Source organism: Leucopleurus acutus (genome assembly GCF_964270905.1).
Source record: "Leucopleurus acutus genome assembly, chromosome: 3".
NCBI lineage: Eukaryota > Metazoa > Chordata > Mammalia > Artiodactyla > Delphinidae > Leucopleurus > Leucopleurus acutus.
The window spans coordinates 6,875,913-6,900,987 of record NC_139145.1 but is presented as its reverse complement, the minus strand read 5'-3'; the positions used below and the strand labels follow the sequence as shown (position 1 = coordinate 6,900,987).

The following is a 25,075-nucleotide window of genomic DNA, read 5'->3' as shown; positions in this document are numbered from 1 at the left end:
AACAATATGCATGCGGCCATTTGGAGTGGAACTGTGTGTGTTGGGTGTGGGAGATGACGATGATTGTACACCTGGGTGATGGGATATGGCCTCTGGGCGAGTATGTGATTGAGTTGTGGGTAGGGGAGTGTGTCTGTGTGGGGGGCTGATTTTGAGAATAACCGTGTGTGTGTTATGCGTGTGATTGTGTGTCTCTGGGTGACCCTCTGAGGACTGTGGTTGTGGTTTGGGAAGCTAAATACTTGCCCATGAGGATGAGTCCCAGGGGGATGGGGGATGGTGAGCGGGGACTAGTAGGGAAGAGGGTTGATCTGGGATTCAGAGTTCCCTTTGCGTCTCCCCAGATAGCTTCACCTTATTCCCCCTCTTTCCCCTCTGCCCCTAATTAGCGCGCGCCCACCTCCTTTCCCCGCCATCTTTGCCCCTTTCCCCCCTCCCCGCACGCCCCTGAGCCGGGATCAGCACCATGGACAGGGCCGCGGGAGGGCCTTGGTGAGGGGCGAGGCGGGGCGGGGCGCGGGGCGGGGCGGGGCGGGGCGGGGCGCGGGGCGCGGGGCAGTGCACGGGCGGGGGCGGGGGGAGTGGAGGTTGCTCCCCCAAGCTGAGCGAGCCTCGGGTGTTTTTCCTGAGGAATTTCTCAGGGGCCCCCCAGGGGTCCCGGGGGCCGCCGGATGGGTGAGTCAGCGCTGACGCACGCCCAGCTGCACGAATCTGGCTGGACGCCGCGCCCCGCCCCCGAGGGTTCTGGGTCGGGGGCGTCCCGGGGTTCGGGAAAGTCGTGGTCCCTCAAGTGGTGATTGAGGGGGACTTCCCTGGTCTGAGATACCCCAGGTCAGGCCCTCCCCGTAATCCCTCCCTAAGGTGAACTCAGGACCCCAACACACCCACCCCCACTTTCTCACTTTCTCCTTTTCTCCGTAGTCCAGAGAGGTGTGTGTTTACGCGGATAATCCCAAAGTGGCCTATGCCCCACTCCCACGGTCACACATCCGCACAGTCGTGCGATCTCAGGCGTGCACTCAGAATAGAAGGCCGCTGGGACACGAAGAACGTTAAACACCTGGGGCCCACGCCAAGGCAGCCCCATCCGCCACCCGCCCCACGGTCACAGCTTTTGTCACCCACCTACACTTTCAAACTCTCACACACGCTTCCACTGGCATCCATACAACGTAGTCGATGTTCTCAACCCGTCACCCACTCGCCAACTTGGCCACACTCTCACGTATAACCACACTCCTCCATCTGGAGTCTGAGCTATTACTATCACAGGCTCCCGTGCACCACCTGCAGGACCTCGAGCTCACTGCCAGGACGCCAGGACAAGTCAAAGGACTGCACCTAATCCCTCCATCAGAGGCCAAACACCCACAGACATCGACACGCCGCAAAGCACACGCTCAGCTAGTCCCTGGTCCGTACAGAGTCACACACGTGCTCGCACAGTCTCATGCATGTACACAATCGCGCATGTACTTATTTGCACAGACACTCACACCTAGGCTCTCCTACTCATCTGAGAGGGTCCCAGCCATGTCCCAGCCCGGTCCCTGCCTGCCTTCTTCCACATCCTAGACCCCCACCTAGCCTCTCCCTGGGGTCCTGACCAGCGCAGGGGAGAATCTGTGGGGGAAGGGCAAGCCAGTTACTTGACAGACTGCCGCCCCTGGCCCTGCAGGCAGGACTCAATGCCTCTTGTGTGTCTCCTTGTCACAAAGCCAGCCATGGAAAGAAAGGGCAGTTGGTTTCTGAAAGGTCATTACAGAAGGAACACAGATTGAAGCAGGAGACATTTGGGTTAGATGCTGGGAAAGACTTTTAAAATGTTAACGAGCAATTGGTCAAGGAGAGACCCCCTTCCCAGTGCATAGAAAGTGGAGTCTGGGTGAAAGGAGAGCCTGGGAGAGCCACACGGGGGGGAATCACGGACCTCAGCCCTCCCCTGGGCCCCCGCCCGGAGAGGGGGCAGCTGGGATGATCATTCCACGGGAGAATGACCCTTGTGGTCAGCAGAGCCTGGGAGCCCAGATTTTAGCCCCAGGGGGCTGTAACCCAAATACCTCTTAATAACAACCCAGCCACAGAACAGGCAATTAGAGATGGGGCCGGTGGAGGCAGCAGGGTTAGGGGAGAGAGAGAGAGAGAGAGATGGAGGGAGTAATCCACACACAGAGATATAGAGAGGCACAGAGATAGAGGTATGCAGAGAGAAACAGATGTGAGACCGAGGGAAATACCAATAGGCAGAGACAGAGAGCTAGAGAGTGAGGGAGAGCTGGGAAGTAAGAGAGGGAGGGAGAGAGAAAGACTGATTCAGAGTTGGACACAGAAAGTGGGACAGAGAGAAGTCAGGGAGGGGGAGAGAAGAAAAAGAGAGCAGAACAAGGTTGGGGGCAAGAGAGAGCTGAGGTTGGAACAGGTCTCTGGAGAGTCTGAAGACTGAGGGGTCTGACCCAGGAGGAGCTGGGATGGGGGCGCCCTCATCCAAACCCCTGTCTCCCCCAAGTCTGGCCCCCTACCCTGGATCCCAATGGTGAGATCAGTAGAGCCGCCCCTGGGGTGAGGTCATGGCAGAATCCGGCTCCTGCCAAGAGGCTGGGTCAGGGGGTCAGTGGGACAGTCTGCTGTGGGGAGGGGAGATCAGGCAGGAGTTTGGGGCTCAGGGGAAGACCCCGCCCACTCTTGCCCAAGCCATGTGGTTCCACTTAGCACTGGCCAGGCTGCACCGGGTGGGGCTGGTAGGACAGCCTGGGTTAGGATCTCACTGGACCAGTCCCTTCCTTTGCTGGGATGAGAGGGAGAGGGTCAGAGGGAGGAGGTCAGGAGGTTATCAGAGAGAGGTGATCAGAGGATAAGGTCAGAGGGGGTGATAAAGTGGGGAGGTCCACAGGTCAGATGGAAGAAACTGGGATAGGAAGAGGGAAGAGGTCAGGTGGTAGTCAGAGGGTGGTGGTCAGGGTCAGGCAGAGGAAGGTCAGAGGGGGTGGCCAGGAGAAATCAGGGAAAGAATGGTCAGAGGGAGGAGGTCACGAGTGATGAAGGTCAAGGAGGAGGTCAGAGGGAGGAGGTCACTAGTGATGAAGGTCAAGGAGGAGGTCAGAGGGAGGAGGTCACGAGTGATGAAGGTCAAGGAGGAGGTCAGAGGGAGGAGGTCATGGGTGATGGTGGTCGAGGAGGAGGTCAGAGGGAGGAGGTCATGAGTGATGAAGGTCGAGGAGGAGGTCAGAGGGAGGGGAGCCCAGGGAAGAGGTGGGGAGAACACACTCAAGGAGCCCCTCCTCTCTAAGCGGGTTTCCCCTGGCAAGGGGGGCTTCAGGCCTGGGAAGCAGCCCCAGGGAGCTGGTGCGGGGGAGTGTGGAGAGGGGGACAGTTTGGCTCTGGGGCTCAGGCCAGGAAGCTTTGATTCATCCCAGAACTAGGTCAGCTTTTTTTTTTTCTCACCGAAAACCAAGGGAAAAAAACAGGAGTCAACAGGCTGATGAGGCTGGAACAGCTGTGGAGTGGTGAGGGGGGTATGCGTCCCAGGCCTGCTCCTTCCCCCTGACCCACAAACATAGCTGGGGGGGGCTGAGTCCCCCAAACCCGAGCCACTCACGCAGAGTGCTGGGCTTGTTGTAACTGCCCCGCACCCTGACTTCTTTCCGTAGCAGACCCTGTGGATGTGCTGAAGGCCCTGGGCGTGTGGGGAGGCCAGGCTGGGCTCCCCGAGGGTCCCGGCCTCTGCCCCCAGAGGGTCCCGCAGGGCGACCGGGCATTCAGGGTGGGCAAGGCCAGCATGCTCAGTGTCCCCACGTGGGAGCTCTTTCAAGGTGAGTCAGGGTGAGAGGGGCTGTGGTTCATCGTGGGAGCATGGGTCACAGTCGGGCCATCTGAGCTGCCCCTTTCCCTCTGCCCTCCCAGCAGAGCACTTTCCCGAGAGCTTCTCCGTGCTGATCACTCTGCGTGGCCGGCCAGCCAACCAGTCTGTCCTTCTATCCGTCTACAATGAGGCCGGTGTCCGGCAGCTGGGCCTGGCGTTGGGGCCGGCTCTGGACCTCCTAGGTGACTCCTTCAGCCCCCTCCCCCAGCAGGTCAACCTCACGGATGGCAGGTGAATATGGGGAAGGTGGGAGTCCCAGGAGAGGTGAGATGAGCGCGCGCCCCCACTGAGACTGTCCCCTTGCAGGTGGCGCCGTGTGGCGGTCAGTGTGGATGGTGGGATGGTGACCCTGGTGGCTGACTGTGAACCTCAGCCCCCCGTATTGAGCCAGGGACCTCGATTCATCAGCACGGCTGGACTTACTGTGCTGGGGACCCAGGACCTCGGGGAGGAGACTTTTGAGGTAGCGCTTCAGTGATGGGGGAAACTGAGGCAGGAGGCAGGAGGGAGATTGGTCCACAGCCTGAATCTGGAGAAGGGAATGGAGAAGGGAACTATCCAGCTTCAACTTAGCGCCAGGAAGCTGAGGAAGGGAGCGCCGGGCGTCACGGTGCATCTTTGTGGCATGTGCCTGCGAGACTGTAAAGCCATGAATTGATCATTTGTGATGGTGCATACTTGGCTTGTGGTGGAAGGATAAGGTTGTGATGTGTGACGGCGCTGCTGGTTGTGATGGTGTGTGATGCCAGCAAGGCACGGAGTCGTGTGGCTCTGGGACAGATGTGTTTTCGATGTGGTGATTGTTATGCGTGTCATGACAGTCCAGGGACCTCATCATCTTGCTTCCCTCCTTATCCCCAGTACCTAGAAGGGCACCTGGCACACAGTAGGTGTCACCATGTGCCGCGAGTGAAGGAACAATTGTGCCTCTGATGGGACAGAGGTTGTGGGGTGTGGCTTGTGGTTGTGGTTTGGTGTCACCCTGATAGAATCTTCCTCCTCTCAGTTTTCTGGGGCAGAGGGATTTCTGGGGCTGTGGTGGGGCTTCCTCCTCCCTATACTTAGCCTGCTTTGAGTGGAAAAACACCAGACCTTGATGCTTGGAATGGGGGTCGGAGTCAGCCTGCAGACCCCTTCCCGGACCCCCACTCTCTCCCCAGGGAGATATTCAGGAGCTGCTGATAAGCTCAGATCCTCAGGCTGCCTTCCGAGCCTGTGAGCAGTACCTTCCTGGCTGCGACGACCTGGATCCTGTAGCCACAGGGGTGAGTAAGGGGCTTGTCCTGAGGTTGCTGGCTGAGTCATCCCTGGCTCCAGGTCTCAGGAATGAATGAATTCTGAGCCCTACCCAGGGGGCTGAGTGACCCCTGCCCTTAAACTGTTCTTAGGCATGAATGACCTTGACTTCAGGTCACATAACTGACCCTTGGCCCCTCATCATATGATTTACCTTGACCCCAGGTCCCAGGGCTGAGTGAGCCCTGGCTTTAAAAGATAGGACCAGGGCTTCCCTGGTGGCGCAGTGGTTGAGAGTCCACCTTCCGATGCAGGGGACACGGGTTCGTGCCCAGGTCCGTGAAGATCCCACATGCCGTGGAGCGGCTGGGCCCGTGAGCCACAGCCACTGAGCCTGTGTGTCCGGAGCCTGTGCTCCGCGACGGGAGAGGCCACAACAGTGAGAGGCCCGCGTACCGCCAAAAATAAATAAATAAATAAAATTTAAAATATAAAATAAAATAAAAGATAGGACCAATGGACCATGTGCCAGCATGACCCCAAGTGATCTGAGCGATAGGGCCTCCACTCAGGGAATCTGGACCCGACTGGAGTCCTCTTCCCAGGTACCCCAGCGGGAACCAGAAACCCCTCCCCATCGGCGGAAGGGGAAGGGAAAAGGGAAGAAAAAAGGGCGAGGTCGTAAGGGGAAGGGCAGGAAGAAGAAGAACAAGGAAGTTTTGGCCCTGAGCCCACCTCCCGTCTCCCTGGAGAACCAGGTAAGGGGTCTGCGGTATCTCCCCTCTGTTCTTTGACCGCCCTGCTTCTGGCCTCTGATCCCCACCCATCCCTTGTGCCTCATGCAAGGTCTCTGCCTCTTGTCTCCAATAACTGACCTTTGACTTCTCTCAGCTGACGGATCACTTGTCGGGGAGTCTGGTCCTGTCTTAGGTGCTCTTTCATATCTCCCTCCCAACTCCCAGTTCTGCGGGGGGACTAGAGAGAGGGAGCGCACCCAGTCGGGTACCTTATGATGGGGGGGCTCTTGATGAGGGCTACTGTTTAAGGGGAGCCACTAGCTGGGGTGAACGATGGGTTCGTTAGCTAGTGTGTCATTGTTTGGGGTTGACTGGTTGGGGTCATGGGGGAGGGGTATTCATTGGGGGTCGCTAGCTGGGGGGACACTGATAGAGATTGCTGGTTGGGGGATCATTGTAGAGAGATACTGACTGAGGTTGATGTTCAGGGGTTCCCTAGCTGGAGGTCACTGTTAGAGGTCACTGATGGAGGCCGCTGTTGGTGTTATTGGGGTCTGTAGTTTAGGGTTAATGGTGTGGGGCTCATTGCCAAGGACCACTAGTTGGGCAAGTCCCCAGTGGGGGACCACTGATTAGAAGGCACTAGTGGAATCACCAGCTGGGGTCACTAGCTGGGGGAGTGCCTTTCAGGGGGTCATGGATGAGATGGTTAGTTTGGGAGTCCCTGATGGGTAATTAGTTGGGAAGTCATTGATGGGTCACTGGTTATAGGAATAACTGGTGGGAGGCCAATGATTTGGGTTATTCGTAGGTGTGTATGGGTCATTGGTTAGGTCCCTTAGTGGGGATCACTTGTCACGGGTCATTAATTGGGGGTCATTAATGGGTCACTGGCTGTAGGAATAATTGGGGGCCATTAGTTGGGGGTCACTGGGTAGGTGTCCCTGGTGTGGGCCACTGGTCAGGGTCCTTGGTTGGAGGGTCCCTGGTTGCACTACCTCTGCTCGCCGCATCAGTGGGGAGAAAAAGGGTTATCACTTCAGCCTAGAACAGAGACACCAGGAGTAGCCTACCCTTTCTCAGCCCCTTCCTTAGCCTTCACCTGGGCCCCCATCACCTGCTGTGCGCCCTTAACCCAGTTCCTCTGCAGCTGTCCAGGCCAGGAGGACCTCCCACTCCTTCTCTGACTGTGGCCTGGCTGGCTGACAGACTGCTGAGATCTGCCTTGAGAGAGGACATATGGGATAGGCTTCCGGGAGTCTGGCCCTGAGTGGTGGACATTGACCCTGACCCCTGGGCTTTGGAGCCAGCCCCACTCTGCCTTCCAGGCCTTCCAGACCTGCCAGCCCTGCCCCTCCTCCACACACAAGGGCTCTCCCTGCTGGCTGTCCTTGTCCAGCCAGCACACCTTCGCCTGCACTGGCCAGCCCCCTGCCCCATACCCCTGTGATGTTTTTTTTTGGGAATCCTCCTCTGTCCCCCTCCCTAGACTGGGTGCTCTGGGAGAGAGAGTCTGTCTCCTCCTTCGTCTCCCTTTTGTCTTGATTGTCCTGACCCCAGACCTGGTACCTTCTCTGTCCTTCCTCCAGACCTCCACTGACATCCCCAAGACAGAGACACCAGCTCCAACTCTGCCTCCAACTCCCACGCCTTTGGTCATCACCACGACTGTGGCCATTGGCAGCAACGTCACCGTCCTAGAGGTTGTGGGAAGTGGACGAGGCTGGAAGGGAAGGTCCTGGGACAGTGGTGGTGGCAGACAATGAAGAGGCCAGGGGTAAACTTTGGTCTGTCCCAATGTCCTCAGGAGAGCTTGGACCCCGACAATGGAACTGAACTGGAGACCGTGGAGACTGAGTTAGCCAGAGAAGAAGAAGAAGAAGGTGGTCCCACCATGGGCCCCCACTTCCGGGCAGCAGAACAGTCATGGAGGACTGAGTTGCAGATCTTTCCTGTGCGTCTGGGTGGCTGGGTTAGGTGCAGGGGGAGGGACTCCTACCTGGAGCCACACATAGCTGCCTTCTCTTTTTTGCTTTCTTTTTATCTTGCCTAGAATGCCTTCCCACCACCCCAGCGCAGTTGACAAATATTTATCTACAGACACTACGCTAATGTGACAGGCATTGTGCTAATGAATGGCTCTGTGGGTAGGGTGATTCATCTGGTTTCTAGCCTAAGCATGATGAGAAGCCACTTGAGATGGAATACGATCTGACTTGGGAGTTTTCAAAGCTCTCTCTAGCTGCCGAACAGCATATGGACTGTAGGGGGAGCCAGAGGGGCAGCAGGGAAACCAGTAGTCTATGCAAAACAGAGTGGTGACCTGGATGAGGGTGGTGGCTGTAGCGGTGGTGGCGGGGATAGAGAAAAGTTGGACAGATTGGGGACATGCCCCATTTTGCTCTTGCTGCTGTATGTGGAGAACAATTCAAAGATGACCGGTTAGATGCACAGTGGCGCCACTGAGTAGGATGGGGAAGCCTGACGGAGGAGCAGGTGGAAAGTGTCAAGGATCTCATTTTGGATGTGCTCAACGGGCAACCCTTGTCTGATTGTCAGTGCAAGTGATGGGTTAGAAAATTCTGGAGTTCAAGGAAGATGGTCTAGCCTGGAGATAAAGACTTGGAACTCATCAGCGGAGAGATGCTGTCTTCAGCTAAGGGATGAGATTGCCTAGGAGCATAAGGCAGACAGAGAAGGTGTCTAGGTTCTAGCTTTGGTGTTGGACAGGGGAGAAGGTCAATAATCCTAACCCTCTTACTCTGAGTGCCTGTTATGTGCTAAGCATTGTTTTAGCTTCTTTATCTTCCCGTGGGATGTATACAGTCGGCGTTCACCCACACGCTATGCAGGTGAGGCCATAGGAGTTGAATACGTTGCCCGACATCACTCAGCTTTTGAGAGGCAGCTCCAGGATGAGGACTCCACGGTATGCCCCAGGGTTCATGTTCCTTACCCTGCTGCAGCGTAGCCAGCTTGACACTGGAGGATGAGCTGCTCAAAACATACTGGTTGAAGAAAGGACAGCAGAGACAGCTCAGAGGGTGGACTCTGTGCACGCATGCGTGCGCGCGCGCGCGTGCGTGTGTGTGTGTGTGTGTGTGATGAGTGGGAGGTAAGTTAGCTGAGAGTTCTACGTCTGAGTTCCAGGGCTCACACCTCTTCTCTTTCCATCTCCTGCCCCAGGGCGCTGGGGAGAAGGGAGAAAAAGGAGAACCGGCCGTGATTGAACAGGTGAGGGGCCTGGGGCTGGAGGACGTGGCGGGGTCTGTGCTAGAATGGGGGTCACACTTATTTCTCCCCCAGGGACAGCAGTTTGAAGGACTTCCAGGAGGCCCAGGACCCCAAGTGAGTCATGGCTGCATTCCCCTCTTCTTGTCTTTTACTTCCAGTTGGGGTATTTGATCCTCTGGGCTGGGGAGTTGGGGTGTAATGTTGCCAGATCATTTGAAGACGATTGGATATTTGAGACTCAAAAGATGAGTAAAAATAGGGGTTGAGATGTAAAGTTGGGGGTTTATATGTGTCAGTATAGTATTGAGGGGCCAGGGGTGGCTCGGTGATGGGGTAGGAAGGTCAGTGTGGGGTCAGTGTCAGTGGTGGTTTGGAAGTCAGCCTGGCTCAGACTTTGCATTTGTCATGACCTCTGTTCCTCTGTCCCCAACAGGGGGTGGTTGGCCCCTCAGGTCCTCCTGGCCCGCCAGGATTCCCTGGGGACCCTGGTCTACCGGTAAGAGACTTCCTGTGCGGTGTAAACTCCTGGGAGAGTGAGGTTTCAAGTTGGCAGCATGGCTGTGACTGGAGCTGGCTCTGACCCTTCCGCTTCCTCCTCCTCCCCGTCTGGAAATTATCATTCTGTCTCCTCTTCTGTCTCTGGGAGGGGGCGCTCTCCCCTGCCTTTCTCCTTCTGTCTCTATCCCTGAGTGTCTTTCATCTCTGTCTTTCTCCCTATGTCTCTGTGCCCGTTTCCTCTTCTCTCTTTTGTCTGTCTGTCTGTCTCTTTCTGTTTTTGTCTCTTCCACTTTTTATGACTCTTTCTCCTTCCCTCCATTTCTCTTTCTCTCACCGTCTGTCTCTTCTCTCTCTCTCTCTCTCCCTGCCTCCATCTTTCTCTGTCTCTCCCTCCTTGCCTCTCTCCATCTCTCTACCTCCACCCCTCTCTGTCTCTGTCCCTCTCTCAGGGCCCCGCTGGCCTCCCAGGAATCCCTGGTGTTGATGGGATCCGGGGTCTACCAGGCACTGTGATCATGATACCGGTAAGAGGGAGAGAGGGTGGCACAGCCTTGGGGAGTAGAATCCTGACCAAGGAGGAGGGCCTCTCCTGGAGGCTTCCCTCACTACTAGTTGCCCCCTAGTTCCAGTTTGCAAGAGGCTCCCTCAAAGGACCCCCAGTCTCCTTCCAGCAGGCCCAGGCTCAGGCAGTCCTGCAACAGGCTCAGGTGAGTGGAGGATAATTGGGAGACTGTCAGGGGGTGATGGGAGGAAACTGAGAGAATGACAGAGATGGGAGATGGTGAAGAGTCAGGAGACAGGTGTATATTTAACTTCTGATGATGGCTTTGTTCCCCTGTCTCTTCAGCTCTCTATGAAAGGCCCCCCTGGCCTGGTGGGGCTCACTGGGCGCCCAGGCCCCGTGGTGAGTAAGGAGGCTGTGTGGAGTGGGGAGTACATAAGTGGAGATGACTCTAACTCAAACTCCCTCTAAATGCATTACCTTATCTTTCTTCCTCCAAGGGTCTCCCTGGGTATCCAGGTCTAAAAGGAGAGATGGGAGAAATGGGGCCACAGGTGAGATTTGTGGGGGTGGGGACAGGGTTGATGGGAAGGGTCTTCTCACAGGGCTACAGGATAAAGTGCTAGCTGGGGAAAATGGCAAAGCGGCTGGGGTTACCCTTGCAATTACTGACATTTTTCTTCCTCCTTTCCTTTCTCTTCTAGGGCCCCCGAGGACTTCAGGGACCTCGTGGACCCCCTGGCAGACAGGGAAAGATGGTGAGTGACTCCTAGGTCCTCAGGTCATCCCTTACCCATCTCCCAACACCCAACAGGAGCCTCATCTCTGTGCTCCCAGGGTCTGCTGGTGTCATTGGTGGGATAAGAGCACTGAGGACAGGGAATGACAGTACACTGAGGGTGTGACAAAGGAATCTGGCCAAGTCCCCGAGTCTGGGAGGACTTGCAGAGGAATGATGCTTGAACTGAGATCTGAGGTATAACCGGGGAAAAAGGAGAGGAAGCGCATTCCAAGTAGAAAGAACAGCACATGCAAAAGAAAAGACTGGCACATTGGGGGAAATGATGAACAGGATAATTCCAGATAGGTTTTTTTTTAATTTATTTTTTGGCCGTGTTGTGTTTTTGTTGCTGCGTGCATGCTTTTCTCTAGCTGCGGTGAGCAGGGGCTACTCTTTGTTGCGGTGTGCGGCCTTCTCATTGTAGTGGCTTCTCCTGTTGTGGAGCACAGGTTCTAGGTGTGTGGGCTTCAGTAGCTGCAGCACACGGGCTCGGTAGTTGTGGCACATGGGCTTAGTTGCTCTGCGGCGGGTGGGATCTTCCCAGACCAGGCACCGAACCCGTGTCCCCTGCATTGGCAGGTGGATTCTTCACCACTGCGCCACCAGGAAAGTCCTCCAGATAGTCTTAAAGTGCCATGAGGAACATACAGCAGGGAAATTAATGGAGACTGAACATGAGTATTCTTAATTTTTGTGATGATGATAACTTGAACTAGAGAAAGGGCACTAGGGCTAAAGAATAATGGATGGGTTTGAGATATATTTAAGCGGTTAAATTGGTACATATAGAAGCCCCCAGCATAAGACACTGCATGAGGAAGGTGCTCGATACATGGTAGTAGATATCTTGATGATGTCATCTCCCCCATAGGGCCGCCCTGGAGCAGATGGGGCTCGAGGCCTCCCAGGGGACACAGGACCTAAGGTAGGTGATGGGGCCAGGCCTGGGACTTGGAGGGACTGTCAGGGGAGAGGATTCAAAGCTCAGCTGGCGTTTCTTTCTTTCTTTTTTCTTCCAATTTATTTATTTTTTATTTTTTTAATTTTTTTAATTTTTTTGCGGTACGTGGGCCTCTCACTGTTGCGGCCTCTCCCGTTGCGGAGCACAGGCTCCGGACGCGCAGGCTCAGCGGCCATGGCTCACGGGCCCAGCCGCTCCGCGGCACGCGGGATCCTCCCGAACCGGGCCACGAACCTGTGTCCCCTGCATCGGCAGGCGGACTCTCAACCACTGCGCCACCAGGGAAGCCCCCCAATTTATTTTAATTCATTTATTTTAAAATATTTATTATTTCTTTATTTATTTTGGCTGTGCCAGGTCTTAGCTGTGGCATGCGAACTCTTAGTTGCGGCATGCATGTGGGATCTAGTTCCCTGACCAGGAATCGAACCCGGGCCCCCCTGCATTGGGAGCACGGAGTCTTTCCCACTGGACCCCCCAGGGAAGTCCCTCCTGGACAGAAGCTGATGTTTCTTTGTGCAGGGTGATCAGGGCTTTGATGGCTTGCCAGGGCTGCCTGGAGAGAAGGGCCAGAGGGTGAGTGTGTGAGACCCCTCCCCCATATGCAAGCCCCCTCCCAATGTTCATAACACCCTACCTACCCCCAATATCAGAGCCTCCGTTCCTGGGTCTGAGTCCTCACCCCTAATACCCCATCTCCTTTCCTGGGGGCTGGTCTCCACTTGTTGACTCTGAACTGCCCTCTGTGTTCCCCACTCCAGGGTGACTTTGGTCATGTGGGGCAACCGGGCCCCCCAGGAGAGGATGGTGAGAAGGTAAGTTTGGAAGAGAGTTAGGGGGTGGTTTGGAAGCTAGAAAGCCAGAACAGGAGGAGTAGAGCATTCAGGAACCTGGGGGAGGGGTGAAGGTCTGCACTGGAGAGTCAGGAGACCCCGGTGGGGCTCAAAGAGACAGGCTGAGAGTTGTGGGGTTAGGACTAGAGTTAAGGGGTTAAACCCAGGATTGCAGGTCCAGGATCGGGGTCAGGGGCCTGAATCAAATCACGTATACGCAGTTGGCTGGATCCTGCCACACACTCTGACTCTGAGATTCCCTGGAAGGGGCTGCCGATATGAGAGAAGGTGATTCTCTGAGGGTTATACCTCCCCCCTCCCCAAGTCATATGCTTTCCCACAGGGAGCAGAGGGACCTCCGGGGCCCACCGGCCAGGCTGGGGAGCCGGTGAGTATCAGGGACCCCTGGGCCCCTTGCCTGGCACAGGGGAGGGAGTCAGGGCTCATAGGACCTCAGAGCAAGTGATGCTGGAATAACTTTCCTACCTCCTTGCAGGGCCCCCGAGGACTGATTGGCCCTAGAGGCTCCCCTGGCCCCTTGGGACGCCCGGTGAGAATGTCGCTGTCTCTCTACATCCTGTTTGTCTTTTTCTCACCTTTATCTCCTCTGCATGTCCATTTCTGTTGCCTGGATTCTCTGTCCACTCACCTTTTCACCTGTGCCTCTCAGTGTCTCAGATGCAGGCTCCTGTGCCTGGGTCTGCCCTGGTCTCACACCCTCTCCCCCCCCAGGGTGTAGTTGGAAGTGACGGTGCTCCAGGTGCCAAAGGAAATGTGGTATGTGTTCTGATGCGTTCTGACACTCTGACCCTAGGACCACCCATACCCTTGTCCACTCCCATGATCCCCCGTTTCAACTTCCCTGACACCTCAACACCATAATCCCTTCCAGCTTCACAGAACCCTCACTTTCTCCCCAGGGTCCTCCAGGAGAACCAGGCCCCCCAGGACAGCAGGGAAATCCCGGGTCCCAGGTTTGAGCTATCTTTCCTGACAGAGGGGGCGGGGTGTCGTGGCGCTCAGAGGAGGTCATAGACCACTCCTGGCTTCCCCAGCCTCTGTACTTGCTGCCGCTTTCTCATGCTTTCCTTCTCCCCTTTTTAAAAAATATTTCCAGGGAATCCCCGGCCCCCAGGGACCCATTGGCACTCCTGGGGAGAAGGTGAGTGACAGCTCTCCCTCCCTTCCCTCCCCTCCCCCCAACATCTTTTCCCTTCAACTCTGCCTGCAGGAAAATCTTCCCACCAGGGCCCCTTTTGTAAGCCCTGGATAATGCAACATTCCCTAAATAAGCTCAGAGTTACCAAATGTCATTGCTGGGGAGGGGTTGATGGCCAGAAACAGAACTGCACCAAGGCTAGATCAGACGGGGATATTGTCAGGAGAGAGGGGAACCCTCAGGAGCCAATCGTAGAAAATATTACCAAGGCTCACGGGCCAGGAAATCCATTTGTCTCGGGTCTTGTGGTGTCATCTTTCTTCCTCTGCACATCTGTTTCCATCTCCCATGAAAAACAGGCTTCTTTCTATTTCCATCTTAGTCTGTTCTTACCCCAACTTCTGTTTCTACACACCCTTGTGCTGCTCTGTCACTATTTCAGTCCCCAGTTCCTTATGACCTTACAGTTTCTTTATCCAAATCCATCTGGTCATAGTTTCTATGAGGCAAGATATCCCTTACCTCAAAATTTCAGGAGAGAATCTGATTGGCATATCTGGGCCAAGTGCCCGCCTCTGGACTTGTCAATGGTTTGCAGGACATAGGGGGTCACCTCAGGCCTGCCTAGGCCCACACCCACACCTCTTCAGGTGGAGCTGTGGGTTGGAGGTGCTTCTAAAGGAAGAGGTGTGGCTGGGGAGCGCCCCACCCCAGCATGTCTCTCACACTGTTTTTACATCCCTTGTCTCAGCCCTCCCAGAAGCAGAGGATTTCTGAGGCACAGAGTGGGGAGAGAGCTTGTCCAGGGTCACACAGCAAGTTTGGAAGAGCTGAGGATAGGTTTCCTGGCCAGTAGGATCTGTTTTTTCTCTAACCTTGAGGTAGCTGTATGTCTGAGTAGGGACGTTCCTGGTGGAACGGCCAGGCTCTGAGACCCTCTGTCTCCCCCTACTGTTCATCTTCTTTCAGGGTCCCCCTGGGAACCCAGGAATTCCAGGCCTCCCAGGATCTGATGGCCCTCTGGTGAGAACTAGATTCTGGGAGAAGGAGGAAGAAGTGGGGAGGCTTGGGAATTTGGATGGCATATCAGGTCTCGGACAACTTAGAATGTTTATCTCCTAGGGTCACCCAGGTCATGAGGGCCCAACAGGAGAGAAAGGGGCCCAGGTAAGTGACCTGGAGACAGGCTGATTTGGGGATGAGGGTTGGCAGGCAGGGCCAGGAGTCAGGGGCTATTAATGAGAAGAGAGATGAGGGCACTGGGAACATGGAGTGGGGAGAACAGGATGGCACTCATCTTATGTCCATCTCAGGGTCCAGCAGGGTCGGCAGGCCCTCCGGGCTATCCTGGACCTCGGGGTGTGAAGGTAAGTGATACTTGGGGCCTGCAGAGAGAGTTTTTTTTTTTTTTTTTTTGGCCGTGCTGCGCGACTTGTGGGACCTTAGTTCCCCGACCAGGCATCAAACCCAGGCCCTCGGCAGTGAAAGTGCGGAGCCCTAACCACTGGACTGCCAGGGAATTCCCTGCAGATAGGGTTGATCCATCAGCATGGACCTCTGGAAGCCAGCTCTATCAGAAACTTCTGTGTGTGTGATGAGAGGAATCAGTCTTCCAGGCAAGGTGTGGTAGAAGTGACAATATATAGCTACTTTGGAGCTGAAAGGCCAAAGGGTAACAGTACAGCATGGTTGTCACCTTGTAGTCGAGAACAGTTAAAGCCATTAGAGGCTGAACCCATTTCACTGGAAGCACACACATCACGTCCAGGTCCAGGTCAGCACACTGTAATCAAGCAGAGGGTTGTTTGAAAGCTCAAGCCCAGAGCCATACCATCTGCAAGCCCAGAAATGCTAAGACGAGCTGAGAGCTGTACTGAATAGAGATTCACTGTTGACCCAGCGCAGGGACATTGGAATTCACATCTATATGGTAGCTGAGTCCAGTTACATTGTAGCGAAGTACGGGTATCCATTACCTGTAGTCTAAAAACAGAGTTTGATGGTAGCCAAGAGCTGGCTCCTCCTATTTTTGCGTTATAGACAAGCTTAGTTACGCTATAACCAAGGAGGTGGTTCTATTGTAGCTGGCCACAAAATCCTGTGTCCAAACTCAGAGTTCCATTGTAGCCAGGCATGGTTTTCTATATATAGTTGAAGGCTATGTTGTTGCTGAGTCTAGTTACATGGTAGCCATGGCCAGAGAACAATTGTAGCCAAGCTCAGTTACATTGTGGCCAATGAATTGCCCTGTGGCTAGAGACAGTCATGCTATTGTCAAAACACACGGTTAGGGCTTCCCTGGTGGCGCAGTGGTTGAGAGTCCGCCTGCCGATGCAGGGGACACAGGTTCATGCCCCGGTCCGGGAGGATCCCACATGCCGCGGAGCGGCTGGGCCCGTGAGCCATGGCCGCTGAGCCTGCGCGTCCGGAGCCTGTGCTCCGCAATGGGAGAGGCCACAACAGTGAGAGGCCCGCGTACCGCAAAAAAACAAAAAAACAAAAACAAAAACCACATAGTTATATTGTATCCAAGTATAATTTTGTTGTAGTCACTGAGTTCGGTTAATATCGTGTCTCCCTGTGGCTGGAAACAGTCATGCTATTGTGAAAACACAGTTGTATTGTATCCAAGTACAATTTCATTTTAGTGGCTGAGCTCAGTTACACTGTAGCCAAGTGCAGCTTTTCTTGTGGCCCAAGCCCAGAATTTGGCTCGAGCAGCATCTGGGCTTGCACTGAGCAGTCTTGCTGTAGCCAAGCACAGACTCCCCTTGTTGCCAGGCACAGAGTTGCATTGTAGCCAGCACAATGGGAAACATTCCTTTGCCTTTAGAATGCAGCCGGGGCCTGGAATGTTCATCCTCTTTCTCCTGCCAGAAGGAACCGTGGACACAGTGTCCCCGGGAGATGGGAATCAATTACTTGGAAATTTGGCCTTCCCTGCACTCCCCCACACAGATGACCTTGGGAGGCTGCCAGTGGGAAGGGGTGGGGGGAGAGGCAGCCTCTTGCATACCATACTAGCAGACTTTGGGGAAAGATAATTTCCTCTGGGGCTGACCCTCACCCCCCTTCCTCCAGTCTGACATCCGCTTGGGACTCTCCTGGCTGTTTCAGGGCAGGGGACTGAGTCCGGGGCCCGAGTCTGGGGCCCTTCTTAAGTGGGGGGAGTGGGGGACCTGAGAGCTTTTATATTTTTCAGGGTACCTCTGGCAACCGGGGCCTCCAGGGGGAGAAAGGAGAGAAGGTGAGAAGGGAGGGGATTCCTTGAGGGGGGAACCCTAATAATGGGGCTCTGGCTGTGTCCCTTCCCTGAAGCCCTGACATCTGATCTCTGTACTATCTTCCACCCAGGGAGAGGATGGCTTCCCAGGCTTCAAGGGTGATGTAGGGCTTAAAGGCGATTGGGTAAGATGACCTCCAGAGGAGGGGTCTGGTGGATCTGGGGGACTTGGGAAAGAGAGGGAGGGGGTGAACTGGAGCAAAGACAGGAATGACAAAGGGACTGATGTCAGGGCTTCTCCTTTTCTATTCCAGGGGCAACCCGGACCCCCAGGTCCTCGGGGAGAGGATGGTCCTGAAGGGCTGAAGGGGCAGGTGGGGCTTGCTGGTGAGGAGGGGCCCCCAGGCTCAGCTGGGGAGAAGGTGAGTGGACCTGGTCACCCCCTCCAGTCTATACCCCAGCTTCTAGCCTGCAGGCAAGGTGTTCCCTGGCCCTTTGCCTTCTGCCCTCTGCTCTTTTATCTCCAACTTCAGGAGGCTCTCAGCTCCTTCAATTCCCCAGCTCAGCATTACAGAGCAATTCCATGCACTTTTTCTTATTTTTATCCCCATAACCACCACAGGCAACAGACATTTTTACCCCCATTTTACAGACAAGGAAACTGAGATTTGGAATGGTTGAATGAGTTGCCCAAGGACATACCCCTAGCAGGCAGGGGCCAGGACTTGAACCCATGTTTCCCTGAATCCCCCCCTCCTACCCCTGCAACCATGCCCCAGCCTTCCTGCCCCTCCCCCACTTACCTCCAAGTTGCAGTCTCTGACCTTTGTCCCATAATCTCTCTGCAGGGCAAGCTTGGGGTGCCGGGTCTCCCAGGTTACCCAGGACGTCCAGGCCCTAAGGTCAGAAGCTAGCAGGAGGGTGGTGGGCAAGGGCAGGGTTCAGAGACTGATTAACATCTGGGGGTCCAGGCTGTGGTCTGAGGGTGTGAGCTGTCCACCCCAGGGGCACTGAAAGTGTAAGATGTGGGCTTTGGCATCAGACAAACTTAGGCTCAAATACCCAGCCTTATCTGCTAAGTGACCTTGAGTAAGTCACACCTTACCTGCTAAATGATCTTGAACAAGTCTATTGAACCCATTTTCTCAGTTACGAAAGGGAGATACCAGTAGTATCTACCTCATCAATTTGATTATGATAAAATTGATGATTTTGGTGATAATAAAACTGTAGGATCCTTCTTATTTGGTATGATTGAGGTTGGTTCAAACAAGTCAGTAAGGAGGAGAATCATAAAAAATACATATTTTACTTATCTTGAATTAATTATAACTTAGAATGTACTTATGTAAAACTGTACATTTGGCTGCCAATGTTTTGATGAATGAGGCTATTGGTAAGACATGTCTTTCTGCCTAAACAACACCCATATTACATCACTGATGATTTATAGTTTTTTGTTACATAAAGTGGAGCAGAAACGCAAAGACACTTGGGAAGAAATCTGAGTACAGAATCCTTCTTGAGTTCCACACTTTTGGTGTCTCGATCTAGCAGTTATCTTGCCCATGCCTAATTTGACAGTGTGTTTTTTTTTACTTCCCTTTACATTGAGTCTTTTCCATTTAACCTAGATTTTACAGATATCTTTCTTTTCCCTTTCTACATTTCATAAGGTTTCATTAAGTCACATGACCCCAATAGCAAGGGCAACTGATATAAATAGGTTTGGGATTAACTCAAGGTATCAAAACTAAGAGCAGAACTCAGCCTGTTGGAACAGAAATTCATGGGAGTTAGAACAAAGCCTCGTGGCCAAGACTGATCAGTGTGTCTTGGGCAACAAGCAATGAATACTTTACAGGAGGCCTGATATGTTGGCCTAGTTGAGGTCAGTGTCTTATTCAGCTTGGGTTGCTAGAGTAAAAATACCTTAGACTGGGTGATTTAAACACAGACATTTGTTCTGGAGGCCAGAAGTCTGAGATCAGAGTGCCAGCATGGTTGGATTCTGGTGAGGGCTTTTCTCCTGGTTTGTAGATGAACATTTTCTGTCTTTGTCCTCACATAGGGGAGAGGGAGAAGGAGAGAGAGAGAGAGAAAGAGAGAGAGAGAGAGAGAAAGAGAGAGAGAGAGAGAGAAAGAGAGAGAGAGAAAGAAAGAGAGAGAGAGAGATCTAGTCTCCTCTTCTTCTTATAAAGACACTAATCCCATCCACGAGGGCCCCACCCTCATGACTTACTTACTTCCCAAAGGCCCAGCCTCCAAATATTATCACACTAGGGACTGAGGCTTCAGCATATGAATTTTGGAAGGACACAAACATTCAGTCCATAGCACTTACTAATAATCAGCATGAATAACAAAGACAGCTAATATTCCTTGAGCACATACTATGTGCCAAGTACCTTTAAAAAAAAAACAACCCACTTTCTATATATATCCCATTTAATCCTAACGAAAACCTTGTGAAGGAGGTATTGTTGGTATCCCCAGGCTACAAAGGAGACTGATGCTCAGAGGGGTCAATCCATTTGTCCAGGGCCACACAGCTAACTTAGTGATGGATCTAGGATTCAAAACACAGTGAAGGGTGAGAGGGGATATCAGAGCATATGATGTTTTCCCCCAGGTCAAGAGACGATGGGCAGGAAAGCAAGTACTGGAGGCAGTTAATTAACAAGTATTGAGTAAGACACCACCACGTGCCAGGCAGTAGGGAATAAGACCAGAGCATTATGTCCTAGTCATTGAATAAGTAAACAGATGAGCAGGGTCATTGCAATACAAATATTATAGGGGAAACAAAATAGGACGTGATAAACAGAGCATGACTTGAGGATGTGGTGGTCAGGATGATGGCGGAAAACTTCTCTAAGGAGGTGATGTCTGAATGAGATTCAAATGATGAGGAGTAGCTGGCTTTGTGGGGATCTGAGAGAAGAGCATTTTAGGCAAAGGCAGCCAGTGCAATGGCCCTGAGGCAGGAATGTACTGGTATCTGAGTAGCATTAAAGAGGCCAGTGTGGCTGGAATGGAGTGGGCAAGGGAGGGGCTGCTCACTGGGGCTGGAGGGGCCAAAGACTTTCTGGAACCACTGGCCTGGAAATGCCTGAAAAGATGGGGTGGCTGAATGCGGTGAGGGGCTAACGTCATCCACTCCTCACACCCATGTCTTCTCTCTCATTCTCTTTACTCAGGGATCTACTGGCTTTCCCGGGCCCCTGGCACCATTAGGAGAAAAAGGGAAGCGGGTGAGTCGCAATCCAGGGGTCAGGGGAGAGGGAAGGGCTTGCATGAGAGGAACAGAGTGTATGGCTGTGCGTGATAGCACGTGGGGCCCTAGGTGGCTGTGTCTATGCCTGGAAGCACTTGTGTGCACACATATTGCCATGTGCAATGCAGGGCACATGTAGGTGATCCCACCTGGCATTACAGCAAATGTGCCTGCGTGTCTGTGTACGCATGTGCCTCCCGTGTGCCTTTCAGTACAGATTAGATGGGGTCTGGGTGCTGCAGCCTAGGGGCCTGTGACTGGGTGAACGAGGGCACCAGCTGCACGTACGTTGTGTGACTATGGGCATACATGTGTGAGGGGGTATGTCGAAGTGTGTGAAAGAATAGGGAGATACACATATGTGTGTGTTTCTGCACACCTGGGGGATTGTGTATACATGCATGCGTTGTTTCGCTGTGGGTGCACTGTAGCTATGTAAATGGACATTGTGTATATGCACATGAGTGTTTGTATACTGCTGTGTTTCTCAGGACCGTGTCCTCACATGAATCCATGCACATACGTGTTTACACTGGATAGACACGTGTGCAAGGGACATATTACATGACAGGCTCCGAGTGTCATCTCGAAGCTGCGGTCCCCCCTTGCATGCTGCGTTGGCATGCAGTCATGTGTGCATACCATGCAGCTGTGATAAATAGGTGTCTGTGTGAGCAGATGTGCTTGTATGTGTGGACCTGTAGGTGCAATCATAATATAATTGGGTGCCTGTGATCTTTGCGTAGTTGCATGTGTAAGCTGTACTGATGCGTGCGTGTGAGTGAAAGGCTTGCAAATGAATGTGGGGCAGGCATCTTTCCAGGTCTCTGACTGGGTGCATTTGTGTGTTTGTGTCATGTATTTGCACCATCACCCTCTTCTGCTTCCCCCTCATCTAATTTACATTCCAGGGGAAGGCTGGGCAGCCAGGCCTGGAAGGAGAGCGGGGACCACCAGTAAGAAAATGGGGGCAGGGCTGGAAGGAGGGGCTACGAGAGGAGAAGTGGGCGGGAAGAGGGTTTGGATTACTTCAGGTAGTCATGGTGGGGGGACCCAGAGGACTCATCCTCATCTCCTAGGCTCCCCCACCCTCTCACTTCCAATGTTTGCTTCTTTTCTATTCAGGGCTCCCGTGGAGAGAGGGGGCAACCAGGTGCCACAGGGCAACCAGGCCCCAAGGTATGGGGTGGATGGGTGGTCAGGCCCCCCAAGCAGGCCCTTTGCCCCGGGCTCACCAAGTCCCACCCAATACCTCCTCGTTGAGTTCGTTCTGCAGCCTGAGTCTCATTCATTCCATCCTAGGGTGATGTGGGCCAGGACGGAGCCCCTGGGTTCCCTGGAGAAAAGGTGAGCGAGTGAGTGAGTGAGTGAGTGAGTGTGTGTGTGTGTGTGTGTGTGTGTGTGTGTGTGTGTGTGATTCTGGGTAGGAGACAAGCCCAGAAGGTGGGGAGACATTATAATGCAGAAAAAGCACAGCCTCTGAAGTCAGAGAGCTGTGAGTTCAAGTCTTAGCTCTGCCATTCACCTGCGGTGTGACCTTGGGTGAGTCACTTAACCTCTCTGTGCCTGTTTCCAACTCTATCAAATGGGAATAACCACAGTCCCCATCCCAAACGGCTGCAGTGGTGAATGAAATGACTTCCTGTGCATAGAATGCTTGACCCCATGCCTGGCCTGCAGGAAGCACCCAACATGCTGTTGTCATTATGTGGGACTCAGGGGCAGGCGGGAGGGATGAGTGAATGATTTCTGCTTCCATTTCAGGGCCTCCCAGGTCTGCAAGGCCCTCCTGGGTTCTCTGGACCAAAGGGTCCCCCTGTAAGTGAGCTCACCCTGCTGGGGGGAAGGGGGAGCCAGGCAGTGGGGGGACTCCTTGTTTGTGCCTCAACTCTCTCCCACCTTGTCCCTCAGGGCCCCCAAGGGAAAGACGGGCAACGTGGGCACCCTGGACCTAGAGGAGAATTGGTGAGAAACCCTTTGACCTCTGACCCATGACCCCATTAGGCTCTCCATTTCTTCCCCTCCATGACACCTCCATTTTTTTTTTGTTTTTGTTTTTTGTTTTTTTTTCATGACACCTCCTTTTAATGTTTCTCCTCAGGGCTTCCAAGGTCAGACAGGCCCACCTGGACCAGCTGGTGTCGTGGGTCCTCAGGTCAGAGTGGACCCCACAGGTCTCCCTAGTTTTGCACCAGTTCGGGGATATTTGGGGGAGGGGGAGGTGATCTCAGGCAGATCCCCACCCCAGGCCACCTCCATTCAAGATGAGCCTTCTTCCTCTCCAGGGAAAGACGGGAGAAGCAGGGCCTCTGGGTGAAAGGGGGCCCCCAGGCCCCCCTGGATCTCCTGGTGAACAAGGTCTTCCGGGCCTGGAAGGCAGAGAGGGGGCCAAGGTGAGACCCTGCCCCATGGGAGATCTCATCAAGTGACCCCAAAGGTCCCTCAACATCCCCACGGCACCTCCAGGCTCAGAATCAACACCATGGGGCAGGGGGCCCAGACTCACAGATTGAGGGGAGACACCCTCTTCTCTGGAGTCTGACCTCCCTCTTCTGCACTCCTCCAGGGGGACCTGGGACCACTGGGACCCTTTGGGAAGGAAGGGCCACCTGGACACAGGGGCTTCCCTGGTCCCCAAGGAGCCCCCGGGGACCCAGTGAGTATCATTTGAAGCCCCTCCTGAATGTGCCTGGCTGGGCTGTGAAGCAGAGGAGGAAAGGGGGGCCCAGGGGAGGGGCACATGTGATAGTAAAGTAATGGCTGCAGGAGGGACAGATCCCTGAACCTCAGTGGCCGGGAAGCGGGTGGGAACTCTGAGCCCCCCAGAGTGAAGACAGGACCCAGGGGCACCCCTGGGAGTCTCTCGACTGTGAATCATCTCCTCCTCAGGGACCTACTGGTTTGAAGGGTGACAAGGGCCCCCCCGGCCCCGTCGGGGCTAACGTAAGTGTAAACCCGTCTGCTGTGTGGCAGGCAGGGTGCAGGGGTCTCAGGGTTTCTGGGAAGCTGGGTATTGTCCTCATCAAGTCTGTTATTAGGGGAGCCAAACAGGTCGGGGTCACGGCCAACTCTGCCGCTCACTGGCTGGGCAGTCGTGTCACTGTGCGAGCCTCCGTTTCCTTGTCTGTAAAATAGTCCCATCTCCTAGATGATCGTAAATCTCAGTGAGATGATCCGTTGGGCACATACTTACCTGCGTAGCAGACATCAGCGTTTAAAAACCTTCTTTCAAAAACAAACAAACAAACAAACAAAACCCTTCTTTCTCCTGGAGTTTACTGCGATCTAGCCAGGGAGATAGGGGTCCGCCGTGATGAATGCCACAAGGCAAAATAGCGCAGAGTAAAGGGGAGAAGGGGAGAGCCGTTGAAACAGGCAGGCCAGGGAAGGCCTCCTGAGAAGGTGATATTTGAGCTGAGACCTGAAGGCGGTGAGGGAGGAGCCATGTGGGTGTCTGGGCGGAAGAGTGTGCCAGGACGAGGGAACGGCATGTGCAAAGTCCTGAGGCTAGAGGAAGCAGTGAGCGGGGCCGTGTGGCTGGAGGGGAGTGAGCCTAGGGTGAGTGGGAGGAGATGAGAGCATAGTCGTGCAGGACCTTGTGGGCTGCCAGGAAAACCTTTTTTTCAACAAGTGGGGTGGCAGCCCCAGAGGGATGTGGGCAGGGAGGGAGGGGAGGCATGTGCGCTGACTCAGGTGTTCACAGCGCCCTCTGGCTGCTGTCTGGAGGAATAGATTGGATGTGCTGGTAACCACCTAACTCAGGGCCTGACGGCTTGAAAACCCTCCAATAAATGAGAATTACCACTGCTGCTATTATCCCTGACCCTTCACCCCTGTTTTCAGGGCTCCCCTGGGGAGCGCGGTCCTGTAGGCCCAGCAGGGGGCATTGGGCTTCCTGGCCAAAGTGGAGGCCAAGGTCCTGTTGGCCCTGCAGGCGAGAAGGGGTACCCGGTAAGTGCCTGCCCCCCATCCCCCAGGCATCCCCCAGACCCAGCCCTCTACATACCAAGAGCTCATTTCTGCCCTGGCCCAACATACCCCTTTCCACTCCGCCCATCAGGGTGAACGCGGCCCCCCTGGTCCCACTGGCAAAGACGGGATCCCAGGGCCCCTGGGGCTTCCTGGATCCCCTGGAGCTGTGGGGCCTTCTGGCGAGGAAGGGGACAAGGTGAGAGAGAGTTCATGGAAGGGGAGGGGCTGGGGGGAGGATGGGGGTAGAGGGAGGCATGAGCCTCCCTCATCCTGTTTCCTCTGCAGGGAGAAGTGGGAGCCCCAGGTCACAAAGGCAGCAAAGGCGATAAGGGGGATGCGGTGAGTGGGGGGCCCCAGTGAGGGGGGTGGTCCTCGGGGAGGGGAGAGGGATGTGGAGGATGGCCAGGGGGAGGCCACGGAGCTTCCTGCCTTCATGAGACCCATCTTGACACCTGCAAGTAACAGAATCCACTCAGGCTACCTGGAATAAAGGGGCTAACTGCACCCCCAGCTTCCCTCCGGAAGTTCAGCCGCAGCGCCCAGCATCAGGGAGCCAGCCCAGTCCCTGGGTCCTGGTGGGACTTTTGGGCAAACGTTCTGATGGGCCAAACTTAGGACACATGCTCTGTCTGGTCCCATGAGTTGGTAGCTAGGAAGACAGGGTTGGGGGAGCTTCTTTGTGGGGGGAGTGGACAGCGGTGCAGTGATTGACATCTCTAGTGTTTCCACCCCCCCAATCTTGAACCTGAGGGGTTTTGGGGGTTTTTTTTGCGGTACGTGGGCCTCTCACTGTTGCGGCCTCT

General features: G+C 54.4%; 1 protein-coding gene across 1 annotated transcript in view; it reads left to right on the top strand.

Annotated features, from left to right (window-relative positions):
- The window catches only part of COL5A3 (collagen type V alpha 3 chain), a gene marked incomplete at its 5' end in the record, with an annotated part of 38,490 nt that overhangs the window by 349 nt on the left and 13,066 nt on the right, over positions 1–25,075 (top strand). Inside the window, 43 exons of the mRNA XM_082837025.1 lie at positions 3,648–3,809; positions 3,901–4,090; positions 4,166–4,322; positions 5,020–5,124; positions 5,701–5,853; positions 7,422–7,526; positions 7,640–7,786; positions 9,019–9,066; positions 9,139–9,180; positions 9,500–9,562; positions 10,014–10,088; positions 10,188–10,271; positions 10,412–10,468; positions 10,567–10,620; positions 10,771–10,824; positions 11,719–11,772; positions 12,331–12,384; positions 12,570–12,623; positions 12,985–13,029; positions 13,138–13,191; positions 13,374–13,418; positions 13,562–13,615; positions 13,759–13,803; positions 14,770–14,823; positions 14,923–14,967; positions 15,114–15,167; positions 17,003–17,047; positions 17,155–17,208; positions 17,338–17,445; positions 17,872–17,925; positions 20,224–20,277; positions 21,212–21,256; positions 21,426–21,479; positions 21,603–21,647; positions 22,065–22,118; positions 22,212–22,265; positions 22,402–22,455; positions 22,586–22,693; positions 22,867–22,956; positions 23,190–23,243; positions 24,144–24,251; positions 24,361–24,468; positions 24,558–24,611. Coding sequence (XP_082693151.1) covers positions 3,648–3,809; positions 3,901–4,090; positions 4,166–4,322; positions 5,020–5,124; positions 5,701–5,853; positions 7,422–7,526; positions 7,640–7,786; positions 9,019–9,066; positions 9,139–9,180; positions 9,500–9,562; positions 10,014–10,088; positions 10,188–10,271; positions 10,412–10,468; positions 10,567–10,620; positions 10,771–10,824; positions 11,719–11,772; positions 12,331–12,384; positions 12,570–12,623; positions 12,985–13,029; positions 13,138–13,191; positions 13,374–13,418; positions 13,562–13,615; positions 13,759–13,803; positions 14,770–14,823; positions 14,923–14,967; positions 15,114–15,167; positions 17,003–17,047; positions 17,155–17,208; positions 17,338–17,445; positions 17,872–17,925; positions 20,224–20,277; positions 21,212–21,256; positions 21,426–21,479; positions 21,603–21,647; positions 22,065–22,118; positions 22,212–22,265; positions 22,402–22,455; positions 22,586–22,693; positions 22,867–22,956; positions 23,190–23,243; positions 24,144–24,251; positions 24,361–24,468; positions 24,558–24,611 — 3,197 coding nt within the window. The remainder of the gene's footprint in view (positions 1–3,647; positions 3,810–3,900; positions 4,091–4,165; positions 4,323–5,019; positions 5,125–5,700; positions 5,854–7,421; positions 7,527–7,639; positions 7,787–9,018; positions 9,067–9,138; positions 9,181–9,499; positions 9,563–10,013; positions 10,089–10,187; positions 10,272–10,411; positions 10,469–10,566; positions 10,621–10,770; positions 10,825–11,718; positions 11,773–12,330; positions 12,385–12,569; positions 12,624–12,984; positions 13,030–13,137; positions 13,192–13,373; positions 13,419–13,561; positions 13,616–13,758; positions 13,804–14,769; positions 14,824–14,922; positions 14,968–15,113; positions 15,168–17,002; positions 17,048–17,154; positions 17,209–17,337; positions 17,446–17,871; positions 17,926–20,223; positions 20,278–21,211; positions 21,257–21,425; positions 21,480–21,602; positions 21,648–22,064; positions 22,119–22,211; positions 22,266–22,401; positions 22,456–22,585; positions 22,694–22,866; positions 22,957–23,189; positions 23,244–24,143; positions 24,252–24,360; positions 24,469–24,557; positions 24,612–25,075) is intronic.